This window comes from Oenanthe melanoleuca, chromosome Z, assembly GCF_029582105.1.
Source record: "Oenanthe melanoleuca isolate GR-GAL-2019-014 chromosome Z, OMel1.0, whole genome shotgun sequence".
Classification (NCBI taxonomy): domain Eukaryota; kingdom Metazoa; phylum Chordata; class Aves; order Passeriformes; family Muscicapidae; genus Oenanthe; species Oenanthe melanoleuca.
The window spans coordinates 7859929-7872428 of NC_079362.1; the positions used below are offsets into that span (position 1 = coordinate 7859929).

At 51.3% G+C, this 12500-nt stretch overlaps 1 protein-coding gene across 1 annotated transcript in view; it reads right to left on the reverse strand.

The window, feature by feature from the left end:
- Nucleotides 1-8678: 8678 nt before the first annotated feature.
- Nucleotides 8679-12500, reverse strand: part of ZCCHC7 (zinc finger CCHC-type containing 7) — an 86547-nt gene continuing 82725 nt past the window's right edge. Inside the window, exons 9-10 of the mRNA XM_056513028.1 lie at nucleotides 10323-10440; nucleotides 8679-9883 (exon numbers count right to left, since the gene is read on the reverse strand). Of these exons, the coding sequence (XP_056369003.1) occupies nucleotides 9438-9883; nucleotides 10323-10440 (564 nt within the window). The 3' untranslated portion in view covers nucleotides 8679-9437. The remainder of the gene's footprint in view (nucleotides 9884-10322; nucleotides 10441-12500) is intronic.

Below are 12500 nucleotides of genomic sequence, written 5' to 3' on the forward strand. Positions count from 1 at the left end.
AAGAATGAAAAGGTTCCTTTTCCACGTGGTTGTGTGCTGTGAGAGCAGCCAGGCCCACACTCTGACCTGCCCCAGATGCAAAATCCTGCTGGAAGTGCCTGGGTAGGGCATTTCCCTTTGGACTCTGGGTGCTAAAACTGCCAATATTTTCATTTTGGATTCATGTATTTTAATGCAAAATGTGACCTGGTGTGTTGTCAGCTTATGACTCAGAAGCACTCAGCTATTAGCATGAATTTAGAAAGCTCCTCGAAAAGGAGATGTGTTTAATTAGGTGTCTGCTGGTCCTGCTGGGGCGGGCAGGCTCCTGGGAGGGTGCAGGAGGAGCTGGGGCGGTGCAGCTCGGGGGATTTGGGTCTCTGGTGGGCAGGAGAGTGTGGGCACAGAGAGCAGCCTGGGCAGACTCAGCTCGGTCTCCAAAAGTGATTCCTTCTCCTGTCCCATGTTACTATAATCTTAAACATAAAATGTGGCAAATAGATTAAAAAACAGCACTAAAGAGTTTATCTGGCTAGCAAACTGAAGGAGCTAAATTAAAATTGGTAATGGAAGCAGTGGCTGAGCCCTGTATATGGTTTTAAAATGTGCTGTGTATTTTGAAGAGCCTTATTCTCCAGCCTGCCTGGCCCTGCTGCAGTCTCTGAGCGTTGGTGGGGCTCTGCCCCTCTGCAGAAGGGGAGAGCAGGGAGGGACAGGAGAGCACAGCCTGGGGAGTGTCTCCAGGGGGATCCCCAAGGCTCTGGGGCTGTGCCCAGAAAGGGTCCAGGAGGGACAACGGCAACTGTGGGAAGCAAACAAAGATTTTGTTTTGTGGCTTCTCATGGTTCAACATAGAAATCCAGGTCAGGATCACCCAGGGCACAGCCTGTCCCTTGGTTTGGCCTGTTGTGTTGGGCTGATGTGACCAGCAATGTGAATTCTGTGTATCCCAGCAATGTGAATTCTGTGTATCCCAGCAATGTGAATTCTGTGTATTCCAGCAATGTGAATTCTGTGTATCCCAGCAATGTGAATTCTGTCCCATCTGCTGCAGCCAGCTGGGGCAGTGACCCTGATCTCCTGGCACACATTATCTGCTCATGGGCCATCTTTAAACCAGCTGGGCAATCATCTTTATCTTCCCACAGCCCATCCTCCCTCCAGGAGATATCTCCTGTTCATGGCCAGTGAGTCCCAGGGCATGACTGATAAAATTCCATCATCCCACTGGGAGATGCTCCAGCCAGGGGAGGAGCCAAGCCTTTCCTACCCAGATAAAAACTGACATTTGGGACACCAAGGCACCTTCTTTCCACTGGATTCCAGAGGAAAGCCAGACCTTTGCACATCATCCCTGGAGCTTCAGAGGAAACTGCACCTTCTCCAGGAGCACTGCTCCAGCTGAACCACATCTGCCCCTGCAGGAGGATGCAGCCACCATTGGATGGGACTGTGCCAACACCCTGACTGACTGACGGGTGTCAGCTTGGATTCTGACTCTGGCAGGGCTGGGATTGTTCTGTGTAATACTGCATTGCTATTTGAATTTTCCTAGTAAAGAACTGTTATTCCTAATTCCCATATCTTTGCCTGAGAGCCCCTTAATTTCACAATTATAATAATTTGGATTTAGGGGTTTTACATTGTCCATTTCAAAGAGAAGCTTCTGCCTTTATTGGCAGACACCTGTCCTCCAAGCCAGGACACCTGTGCAGCTCCATCATGCATGGGAGCAGCATTTCCTTGTCCCCTCCCTGTCCCAGCTCACGGGAGGACACCCTGTGCTGGGAGCCCCTCCACCCTGCCAGGCATGGAGACATGGCAAGGACACCCCTCTCAGCTCTGGGGTGCTGCTCTGCACATCCCGTGGGGCTGGGACCTCCCTCTGCTGTGCAGAGCTCCTGTGGCCCTGCTCCCCATCTCTCTGCTCCCCAAGGTGCTGCTCCCCAATCCCTGCACATCCCTCAGGCTGTGCAGCTCCAGCTCAAGAGTGGGTACAGAAGCTGGGGCTGGTTTTTGCAAATTCTGTGTAATACATAATAGAGTAGATTGGAATGGAATGGAATTGAATATAGAATAGAATAGAATAGAATAGAATAGAATAGAATAGAATAGAATAGAATAGAATAGAATAGAATAGAATAGAATAGAATAGAATAGGTATTACTTATGCAAGATCTATTTTGTAGAGTTATTTATTGCTCTCCTTCTGCTGTAATTTGTTCCATCATAATCTTCCCAGGGCTCTGTGTGCTTTTTCTTTTCTTTTTTTTTTCTCAGCATTTCCCTCCTACTCCTGCAGGAGTGATGGGTTCTAACATAGTTTTTCTGTTCTTTAGGGAAAAAGAGAGAGAATGTGAAAGACTGAATGCTATCTTTGTTTTCAAAATAATGCTGCAGTAATTAAAATGCTTGGAAAGTTGTTCTGTTCCCAGAAGTAATAAATAGTTTTGACTGTTTTGCCCCATTAATTGCACATTACTTAAATACATGTATTTTATAACATGCGTATTCACTCACCTGCTTGCTCTGAAAGTTAAATGCACGTTTGAATATGCATTATACCCTTTAATGCACAGTAATTATTTGGCACATTATCACAGGCTGCTCCTGAGCCAGCCCTTCCCGGGTTTTGTGTGGGCTCCAGGGGTGCTGGGTGCGAGCCCCGGGGCGGTGGGACCAGCACAGCTCTGCTCCCTCTGTGGCTGCCACAGCCAGCTGGGAGTGCTCCAGGGAGGTGGCTCCAGTTCCCTTTTCCCCGGCAGATCCCAGTTCCAGCTGCCCACAGTCAGTGCAGGACGCTGTGACAGACGCTCAGCTCCAGCAGCCCTTTTAGGAAACGCTGCTTCCACCATCTCAGCTGAGCACCTGCAGCCTGCCCAGCCGAGGGGAGCAGCACCGCCAGCGTCTGGGTCAGAGCCAGGAGGGGCTGGGGCAGGCAGCGCAGCCCGTGGTGGCTGTCACCCCCCTGTCACCCAGCCCTGCTCCGGCAGCCAGGGATCAACTCCAGCCCCCAGGGCAGCAGAATTTGTCAGGTTTTTGGGGACTGAGGGACATCCAGAGTGTCTGAAAGCTCCCCAGCCACGACCAGAACACCCAGTAACTGTGATCCCCCTGATCAGAGAGGAGAGGGGAGAGGGGAAAGGGGAAAAGGGGAGAGGGGAAAAGGGGAGAGGGGAAAAGGGAAAAGGGAAAAGGGAAAAGGGAAAAGGGGAAAGGTGAAAGCGGGAAGGAGAAAGGGGAAAGGGAAAGGGAAAAGGGAAACAGGAAAGGGGAAAAGGGAAAGGGGAAAGGGAAAAGGGAAAAGGGAAAGAGGAAAGAGGAAAGGGGAAAGGGAAAAGGGAAAGGGGAAACAGTAAAGGGGAAACAGGAAAGGGGAAAAGGTGAAAGGGGAAAGGAAAAAGGGGAGAGGGAAAGGGAAAAGGGAAAGAGGAAAAAGGGAAAGGGGAAAAGGGAAAAGGGGAGAGGGAAAGGGGAAAGGGAAAGGGAAAGGGGAAAGGGAAAAAGGAAAGGGAAAAGGGAAAGGGAAAAGGGAAACAGGAAAGGGGAGAGGGGAAAGGGATCCGCATCCATCCCCTGGCAGTGCCCCAAAGCAGAGGAGGCCCCAGCCCCACGTTCCCACCCTTCCCGCGCCCCCAGAGCCCGCAGGTCCCTCTGTCAGGCGGCTCGGGAGGGGCAGGGACCGCTCGGGCCGTGCCCGGCCGCGGGAGCCGCGGCTGGTGGCCGTGCTGCCAGCCATGGGTCCGGCTGCAGCTTCCGAGGAACAATGTGCTGCTACTGTATGGTACCAGATTGTACATCAAAACTATTATTTCCAACATCTCTGGCTTAATTGTAAAACTATAATACAAATGACATTGGGGGTTTGCTGGAGTTAAATTTTAATAGCAAGCCAGCGCCCTTTTAATGACATTTTATACATTTAAATTGGGCATGATCCCTTTGGGAACAGTAATTTTATTCATGGAGATTATGTCTAATTTGAATATAAAAACACCACTAAAAAGATATTGGATTTGCTATTTTTCACTTGCAGGAGCTCTGCAGCCCAATCCTCTTGACTGACTGGATTGAAAAAGCCCGACAGTCCCCACCCCAGCTTCCTCCAGGAAGGTGCAGGGTGAGATCCGTGTGAGCCCAGCCCCTCTGCCGGCTGGTGGCTCTGCTGGCTCTGCGTCCATCTCTCCAGGCTGTGGGGTGAGGCCAAGGGGAAGAGATCTGGGCTCTGCTCACACCCCGGGGCAGCTCTGTGGCCATCACAGGCCCAGGGAGAATCTTAAGGGATTTTTCCAGTCTGGCTTTCTCAGGCTTAGCCAGGATTTTTCCCAAGCTAGAGGCCTTTTTTTTCTACTGTAAACACAAGAAAAAGAAGTATAACAAAAGAAAAACACCTGCTGGATCCGTGAGAAGCCTGGGACAAGAGGTGTCTCCTTCTCTGACCAATGAACTGTCTGTGTCTTGTTTTTCACGAGCTGTCTTATTTAAAGCAATGGCTTCCTTCATTAAACTGCTCTTCCTTGCTGTTTCTTGCACCATGCAGGAGGTACCATGTTACGTAACCCCCTTTGCAGGGGCACAGCTGCCCTGGCGGCAGAGGAGGGTCCGGCACCTCTCTGCTCCTGGCAGGGACAGCGGAGCCGCCGGGCGATGGTGGCACGCAGGGCTCTGCAGGGACCGGGTGGCACAGCCGGACCGGGGCAGGCGGACTCGCGGGGGGCTCCTGCAGGGGCCGGGCTCCTCCAGGGACGATGCCGAGCAAGTGTCACCCGCTGGGGAGTCCCCGGAGTCTCCCGGGCGCGGTGTCGGGAGCGGAGGGCGAGCCCCGCTCTGCCCGGTCCGTGCGGGACCGGCGGCCAAGGAGCGCCGAGCTCGGCTCCTGTCCCCGGACACCGCAATGAACCCGCAGCGGTGGCAGCACCCCTGGGCTCCTCGGGGCAGAGCGGGGCGCCGGAGGGAGCCCGAGCTGCGGGGCTGCGGGAGCGGAGCAGCCCCGACCCGCCCTGGCTGCGCGCCCGGCCCCGCACCGCGATAACGGCGCTCGGCTCCGACGCCGCGTAAACTGTTTGGCCTTCGGACAAGATTATTTCTGCTCGGAACACGATTGTTATCACTTAATTGAAAATAATTATCCAATGCAAATTGGCTTCAGGTTGGCAACGGGGCTGGGGAGGTGGCGCGTTTCAAGCTGTCCTGAGCAGAGCCGAGAGGGCGAGAGCCGGGGCTGTCCGCAGGGCTGGGGGAGGACACTGCAGGGACAGCGTCCCCTCCAACCCCTGCAGCCCTCCAGGAGAGCGGCGGGGCCATCCTGCCCAGCGCAGACCCCGCCACCCTCTGGCTCGCCCTCCCACAGCCGCCACCGGCAGGGCAGGAGCGCAGGGGCTGGAACCGAGAGACCCCGGCTCAGGCGGGACGGTGCTCACCAGCCTGGACCCCTCCAGGTATCTGCACCTGGGATTTCATCGCAGGAGGACGCAGGTCCTGCTGGAAGAGCCCACATGAAGGAGGTGGCTGGTGCCAGAGGGGGCTGGGGCACAACTGGGGTGTGGAAACCTCTGGAGAGCTCAGCGGGATCAGCTCTGACCCAACCAGGACTCAGCTGGGCTTGTCCCTCCTCTGCTGGACTTGCTCTGCCCACATGCAATCAGCCCATCACTCCAAACCTTGCCTGCCTCTGTGTGCTCTTGCCAGCGAATAGAGGGGAAATGAGTCTGTGAAACTTGCCCCGTCCCAAATCCCTCGGTGCTGCCAAACCTTCCTCCCCTGCCTGCACAGACACTCCCTGGGCCGTGGTCACCCCAGCACCTCCTGCCTGGCAGATCCCTGCAGACACTCTGCCCCTGGCATTGCCTCTGCTCCCTCCTCCTTGTTTTCTGCCTGAATGGATTTGGATTAGACAAGACCTTCCCCAAATGCACACAATGTCCCTGCCAGTGCACAAATACACCAGAGAATACCAGCTTTCCACAACAGTATTTCTATGATTTGACCAGACTGGCACCAGGTTAATTAAAAACCCCACAATATTTAAATGCAGTTTCATCAGAAGTGCAAAATGCCTCCATAAGAATTTCTGCCAGGACTTTTCAAACCCCGCAAAGCACAATTAGACACAGTCAAATATTGCCCTGGTTAAAGACTATTAGTTTTCCTTACATTTGTCATGAATTAATTTTTTTCCGGCTGTATCAACAGTGTTTCCTTTATAAATACAACTGTCTCCTTTACATTGAAAAATTAAATTTGCTCTGATAATGAACTGAGGTGCTAATAATCATTTTGCAATGCAAAAACAGTGCAATTACTGGCTGCTGTGCCGTGTGGTGCCACGGTTGGTTGTCACTGACCCTGCCATTGTCACCCACAGCCCCATCCAAGGTGCAGCACGGGCATGCCCAGCCTTGCTGGGAGCTCAGGTGTCAGTGTCCACCTGTCCAGGTTAGCTGGTGCCCTTGAGCAGCTGGTCAGTGACACGTGGGGTGAATCAAGGTCTGGCAGTGGGATGGGGCCAGGCTGAGCTCCAGGGTCGGTGTGGTCACTGTGTCACTCCCTGCACACATGCAGTGAAGTGATGGTCCCTGCAGACTGCATAGAGAGACTGGTGTTTGGAGACAGGCTCCAGGGAAAGCAACACTCCAAGGAGGAGCCAACCTGTGCTGTGTCACAAAGACACATCCAATTCCCTCCCCAGGTGTACCACGGACACAGACACCTCAAATCACAGAACTCCTTTCTTCAACCTCCCTGTGTAGTGGCTGCAACACATGATGGACCCAATACTCCCTTCTCCCCTCTTCACTCCTGGGACACCTGCCCCCATTACCCAGCAAGACTCTGACCTTCTATCCACCCATCCTGTCTCCTCTCAGGGCTGGGGCTGAGCTGCAGCCCTTTGTTTATTCACGCAATGTAGGTTTCCTCCTGCTGCCTCACCAGTGCACATCAACTGTGACCTCCAGACACCGTCCTCTCCTGGGATGAGCATGTTTTTCAGTCCCAGGCATCTCTGGAGTAAGGACTGACAGTTCCTTCAAGGAGGGGGGAAGCAGGCAGCAGGAGTGACAGGCTGAAGCACATTGTGGTTAAATGGAATAAAGCAGAGCTGGATGGAGCAGCTCAGTCTGCCAGGCCTGGTGCAGGATTCTTGCAGTGCTGCCCTTTCACAGCACCTGACGTGCTGATATTGATGGTGCTGGGAAATCCACCCCTTTTTGCCATTTTCCTTGTCCTCTCCTCCTCACTGACTAAACAATCTCCTGCTGCTTTACTCTCGTGCTGAGCTCTCTGAGAGCCATCAGTGCCCCACAGAGCCCTTGCAGGGTGTGCTGGTGGCACTGGTGACACAGCTGGTGACAGCTGGTGCCAGACACAACCTGCTTTGTACCAAGTGGTGCAAGCCAGAGCTGCAGGCACCAGTTCATGTCACACCTGGTTTACCCAGGTTGTGCTTTCCATCAACAAGCCAGCCTTGTCCATGTCCCTCTTTCCTTGCTGGCAACATCAGCCAGACCTGCCAGCTCTCCCCTGAATGCCCTGGTGGGTGCAGATTTCTGACACTGGTCAGTCCCGGAACTCCCTGCCAGGACCCAAACCCCTGGTCCATGCCCCAGGCTGGGTGTGCCACCCAAGCTCCAGTGTAAGTCACTGTGCCCCAACCCCTGCTCACCAGCACACACCAGGCTTTGGACAACTCCACGCAGGGTCCAAGGTAAAATATTCCTGCCTGAAGCCACTGAGCAGCAGAGAAAGAGGCAGGAACTCCCTCCTGCCATGCTGGACAGGGACCTGGTGCTCAGGACAGGAGTTAGGAAGAAGTCTGGCCTGCTCCACCCTCAGGCACTGCACGTGGATGGTGGAAAGGCTCCTCTCTGAGCACAGGGAATGCACTCACCTCAAGACAAATGAGCTGGCCAGATGACCCAACAGTCCTGAAAACAGCCCTCAGTCCCTCCTCCCAGGTTTGTGCTGGCCTGGCTAGAGGCCAGTGGTGAATCTTGCTCAAATGAAACAGAATTCAAAACCAAAAAGGATGTACAACACAGCACTTGGGAAAAGTTCCATGTTGAAAACAAGTCTTTTCAGGGGTGGAATTAACTTTTTTTTTCAATAGGGCTAAAACTGATCTGCTTTTCAGTATCATCAGGAGTTTTACAATCAAGCAATAAATGAAGTTAACCAAAACTTAATTTTTGTTGCCAAGGACATGGTGAAGCCAAGCTAGACATTAGGTGTGCAAACACTGTGCAGGTGTATCCCTGTCACAAGCCCCTATGACACAGGATGGCAGAACACCTCTGTTCCCACTGCTGAGTTTGCTAACAAAAACCTGAAGGATTTAGGGACTACTGGTATGGGATAACACTGGCATAATGAGTCCTCAATTTTCTCTTCCAGACACCATTGCAGGGTATAAATAGTCTCTAATTTTGATACAGGACTACTCATGAGGAGAGGACTTTTACCTCAGTGACACTGTGCTGTCTCCATCAGCTGCTCACTAAGGAGTGGTACAGCAGAGAGCAAATCACAGAGCAGCAGGGCATGGATAATTTTCTTTTCACAACAGCAGAGGATAAATACATTACTGTTTTCCTTTACTCTTGCCAGTGGTGATGTGGTTTCAGATCAGGAAAGAGACCATGGTGCTGTTTTCAATTATGTTTGGAATGCAAGGAAATGAGGTACAAAGCCAATTTTTCATATTTCTCATGTAAAGTTTTATTTGTGTTAATCCTGTGATAAAGCATTTTATTCTTACAAACAACATGCTGAATTCCAGTGTACAAAAATAACTGTTTTTAAAGAAAAAAATTAAATTTTAGCACAGTGTGACTGGAACCAAGTATGTTCTTCATATCCCCCTCTTTACTCCAGAAACAATTTCCACATCAAAAGGAACAAGGACAGATTCAGTGTGAGATGCAAACTCTGTTTCAGGCCCAGCTGCTCACTCCTGCTCTGTTGGAAAGGACAGGGATGGAGCCTCAGAAGCTGAGCCCTGAGGGCAGTGGATGATGGCACAGCAAAGGCTTGGCTGCCTCTTCCAGGGGGGAGGGAGGTGCCCAAAGTCCTCCCACGCTCTGGAGAGGACCCAGGGCTGAGGGGATGTGCTTTACACCCATCCCTCCCTCCCACCCTGAGCCCCCTGACCCAAATCTCACTGACACTGGCCCCAGAGCTGCTGTGCCCCAACAGCACAGCCACATCTCACTGGTGAAGAAACAAACCCTGCCAAACCCAGTGTGCCCCCACATCCCCAAGCAAAGGAAATAAACATAGAGCTACTGAGGAGCACGGGGTGCTGCCTGCCCTGGGGACAGCCCCCACAGAGGGAGGGTCCCCTCTGGCTGTGCACTTGGACAGGGTGATGGTGCCCAGCAGGCTGGGTCAGGGACGGACTGGAATTCAGGGGCAGGGAGGGACAGGAACAAAGAGCCAGGGAGTGCCAGTGCTACCTGCCATCACCAGGATTTCTGTTTGGACCTCTTCTTCCGCTGTTTTATAAGGAATAGATTGTCCCTGCTGTCAGGACTTGCGTTTTTCTGCTTTTTCCATTTCTTCTTCCTTTTGGCACCTTCTACAGGCTGCTGCACAGACATGGCCTTGCTGCCTGGGAATGCCTGGAAAAGGGACTTGTGGACCTTGCTGCCCTTCCAGCCCTGCTGCTTGCACCCTCGAGGGAAGTCCTCTGGTTCACAGTGGATTTCAGCACGCCTCTTGTGCTTCTTTTCCTGGGCTTTCTTTGTCTGGAACACCTTCATCTTCTTCTGCTGCTCTCTGTTCTTGCTGTGCTTCCCCTGCTGTTCTTTCCAAAGTTTTCTCTTTTTCTTGTGGCTGGGCACCTCAAGCTGCTCTTCCTGCAGTGGTGTTTCAGCCTGCTCCGGCAGAAGGCCAGCTTCCTGCAGGTCTGCAAAGCAGAGTGGATTATTTCAAAACCTAAAGAACCTAAAACCTGGTGCCTGAGCCATCACAGCTCTCCTTAGTTATGTATGAAGTTAGACAAAAATTTATCTCTGGCAGATTTTTTCACTGTGGGTTTTTCCTGTCATCACACTAGAATCTTAACAAATCGTGATTTAATCCCCTTCCTGCTTTTTCATGACATTTTTAATGTCAGCAGATTTTTCAGAATTAAAACACCTGACAATGCTGACTGAGTGACTTTGACACAGTCAATTTCCATGATAGACACGGATGAGTAAAATCACAAATCTTTTACTACCACCAGGCTACCTGTTCAAATCCATGCAGCCTTTCCCAACGCATAGAAATAATCCCACAATGTTTCTACAAAGCACAAACACAGAACTGAAAGGTGGGAGGGAATCTCCCAAAACACACTGTACCTGCCACCTTTCTTTTCAGCCTCTTGGCTCTCCTCCTGATATCACACTCATCATCATAGTAGTAGACGAAGGGGGAAGTGGGGCACATGTTCCCCTGCATCCGCTTCTCTGGGCACTCCTGCAAAACACATCCCAGGTCACGAGGGCTGGCTGGGGCTGCTTCCCTGCAGGAGACACGGGCCAGGCCCCACAGGTGCTGCCTGTGCCTGTGCCCAGCACTGGCATTTCTGTGGGCAGCTGGCAATCCCTCCTGCACTCTGAAACACCCCTGCCTTCCTGAGCTGCCACACACCTGCTACACCCCCAGAACAGGTGAGCACCAGCAGAGCTGCTGGCAGGCTGCTGGACACAGGGATGTGAGGTTATTAACCTCTGGAGCTCCTGCCTCCTACTTTGTTTGGTTATCTTAAATAAGCAAAGCAGCCAATGGTTGCTAAAAGTTATTTATTACAAAGCACATCAGTCTCAAAGGCACTGGCAAAAGCAAAAGCCAATGGCTAAAAGCACCAGCTCTCCCTAATGCATGCTCTTATATAGAATCTGCCCAACAAACTAAGATACAAACTAAGACCACCACTCCTTAACCTGTTAGAATTCCAGTTTCTTAACATGCCAGGTTACATACAAACTATGCATACAACATATCTTGCTTGACCTGGAAAAAATGTAAGCAGTATTCTTACTAAAGCTCTATTATGTCTAAGCACTGTCTAAAATTACATTCCTGGAGCCTCCACTGAAAAGATTAGTAAGTTTTTCAACCTTCACTAGAACTCGCACTTCTACTCTGGCATTTGAACCTTTTACTTACTAAAAGCACTAGAGCTCATACTAAAACTGACTTACTGACTCACTTACTTATTCTAAAACTTAAACTTACACCTCTACCTTATGTGTGAGTGGCTTAAAATACTTCAATGCATCCAAAGGTTTTAATTCAATCCCTGCACTCTGATTTCTCTCTGACTCCAACACAGGGACACCTGGCACCTGGGCTGCCCTGGGTGAGGCTCCTGCACAGGCACAAACCACAGGCTAATCTGCAGCAGGGTGCTCTGCACGTGTCTGTCAGGGTACAGAAAGGGAAAAGAAAGAGGAGGAGAGCCCTGAGCAGACAGGTAAGGAGAGGAGGGGCTGACTCTGGCATCACAAGTGTGCCAGCCTATTTCCCAAACCCTTGGCACAGAAATGTAAGTTCTTTCACTGCTGTACAGTTTTATCCATGTCTTGAGAGCTAGGCTAACAGGGACACTTCCTGTGATTCTGCCTTTTTTCTGGGTACCATGTGACATTGGCAGGTGCTTTATTTTCCTTTATCCTCCTTGCAAACTGCTTGTTACCTGCTGTGCTTTGCTTCACCACCTTTCTCTTCTTAGATACTGCTGAGATCATAGAAACACAGAATTCCACAATGGCTTGGCTTGGTAGGGACCCTACAGATGATCCCATCCCACCCCAGCCATGGCAGGGATCCAGGGGCAGCCACAGCTGCTCTGGGCACCCTGTGCCACCCTGCCCACCCTCACCACCAATCTCTCCCTGACAGCTACTCCAGCTCTTTGGAGCCTTTCTGGTGACACCTGGGCCTCACCAGCCTCCAGGAGCTGTCAGAGCTTTTGCTCCCCTGATGCCTGCACCACGGACCAGCAGCTTTCCTGCTGCCACCACTCAGTGCCACCCCAGCCCTGTCCCTGCCGGCTCCTCTCCCTTCCACAGGCACAGCACAGCAGAGAGGCACTTCTGACGTATTTTGCATTTCTCAGCTTCTTTTTGGCATCTGCTTGGCTGAAATTTAGTGCAGGTTCAGTTTTCCTGCAGGTGCGTTGCCTGTTTTAGGGAATGGTGTGCACATGGGCAGATCTGGTGTCTCTTGTGTTGCTATCAGTTTATCCCCCCTCATTCAGACATTGCTCACGCTGTTTCTGCTCCTTGTACACTACCACAAATACTTTCTTATCTTCCTCAACTTTGAGAGACATAAAATGTCCATGAGTTGCTTTCTTTCCTTTCTGATTTTCAGTTTCTACCATTTTCAATCTAAGTACTCACTATCAGCTCCTCACACATAATTCCTAATTATTTTTAAAAGCAGCCTTAATAATAACTTAAGTAATCAATTTACAGCATTCCTAATAATTACTCTTTATTTTTACAGCAGCCTTACTTGTGTGCATGTAT